The 1,435-nt window shown below is 38.3% G+C and overlaps 1 protein-coding gene across 1 annotated transcript; it reads right to left on the bottom strand.

The window, feature by feature from the left end:
- Positions 1 to 246: 246 nt before the first annotated feature.
- On the bottom strand, positions 247 to 1,435 carry LOC102303880 (inositol oxygenase; the record flags this gene model as incomplete). The annotated part of the gene is given in 4 exon segments (XM_005953596.2): positions 247 to 632; positions 710 to 822; positions 1,224 to 1,273; positions 1,387 to 1,435. Coding segments are annotated over 4 exon segments (321 nt in total), but the record flags the coding sequence as incomplete, so codon positions are not given.

Consider the following 1,435-nt stretch of genomic DNA (forward strand, 5'->3'; position numbering starts at 1 on the left):
TGGAGAAACCCAGTTTAAAAAAACCAAACAAATCATGTAGAATGAAACGAGAAACGATGATGTGGGCTCTGGTTTGTCTAGCGTTGACGCTACTGTTCGGCACAGTTTGTCTCCCGCCTGTGCTGTTTGCGTCTTGCTGTATGTACAGAACTAAATCACACAAGCACTTTTCCCCTTTTCTACAAACGTGTGTTTTGGGTTTTGTTTTTGTTTAAGATTTCAAATTAAACACATGGAACACTGTAGTGTTTTGAAATCTTTTTATATATATGTAACAGTACAATAAAAGCGAAATTTTGATTTGTACATGCTTTATTGTATAAAATAGGCATTATTATAATGATTAGAATATACAAAATAAGATTGATTTATCCAGTAAAAACTAAACTATATACAGAAAGACACCAAGTCCAGCTATACATTTAGTCAGTGTCACAATATAGGTATGTAAAATCATTCCACTAACCGATTTCTAACAGTGTTGTCGTTGATTTTTCTTTTTAAACGTTCCTTTTGGTCCGTTTTACCACTGCAGTACTCCAGGACAGTACTTGTCAATCAGAGACCGGTAGTACACCTTCAGGTTGTTGACGTCAGGCAGATCAGTGGTTTTTGTGTACAGGTCAAATTTGCTGTAGATGAATCAGAGTTAAGTCCTGGGTACAAAACTTGACTGAACACATTTTACATGTGTGTTTAAGATACTCACTTGAACTCTTTGACCCAGGGCAGCATCTTCAAGTCTTTATCGTTGCACAGATGCATGTAATCTCCATGGGAGTGCCAGGGGTAGAAGGAATGGAAGCGAATCATGTATAAGCCCTGGAGGGAGACACAAATTAGAGGTGTCTACAGTCACTGTATGCATGGAAAAAACAAATGTATTTTTTCCACTATAATCGGGATTTATCCACTAATTCTTCTATTCTACCCCTTTTGTTCTGATGCCTAATCTTTGACCTTTACTCCGGTTGTGTTGGAGTTGCAATCAGTCTTTCCCCACAAATTAATCCAATTAAATGTTTGGTTCTTAAACCTGCTGAAATCTACCCTGGTTCTCAAAGAGCACCAAGCAGAACTGGCACCATGTCAGAGGAAAAGAGGAATTAGTGTTTAAGCTGTTAATTCAGAGCCAAGACTTTCCTGTTGCCTAACACTTTTGTGCCAACTATAAAGCTAATTGCCCCCCCGATAAAAACAATTTAAGGCAATAATTAACTCACCTCCTCTGGGATGAGGCACTTGTTGAACTTCATAACTCTGTAGAGATACTCTGAAGACAAGAACGCAAGGGTGTAGATCACAGTGTAATAGATAAATGCTCTTCTATAGTAGTAGAACTTTTAAAAATAATTTAAGTCATGCATGGCTGATGATGCTTCTTACCATCGTGGCCCCAGGACATGAGGACATTGTCAAGGCCACAGTTTGGTTC

Source organism: Haplochromis burtoni, unplaced genomic scaffold (genome assembly GCF_018398535.1).
Source record: "Haplochromis burtoni strain Fernald_Lab_line unplaced genomic scaffold, NCSU_Asbu1 Contig_5933, whole genome shotgun sequence".
In the NCBI taxonomy this organism is placed as follows: domain Eukaryota; kingdom Metazoa; phylum Chordata; class Actinopteri; order Cichliformes; family Cichlidae; genus Haplochromis; species Haplochromis burtoni.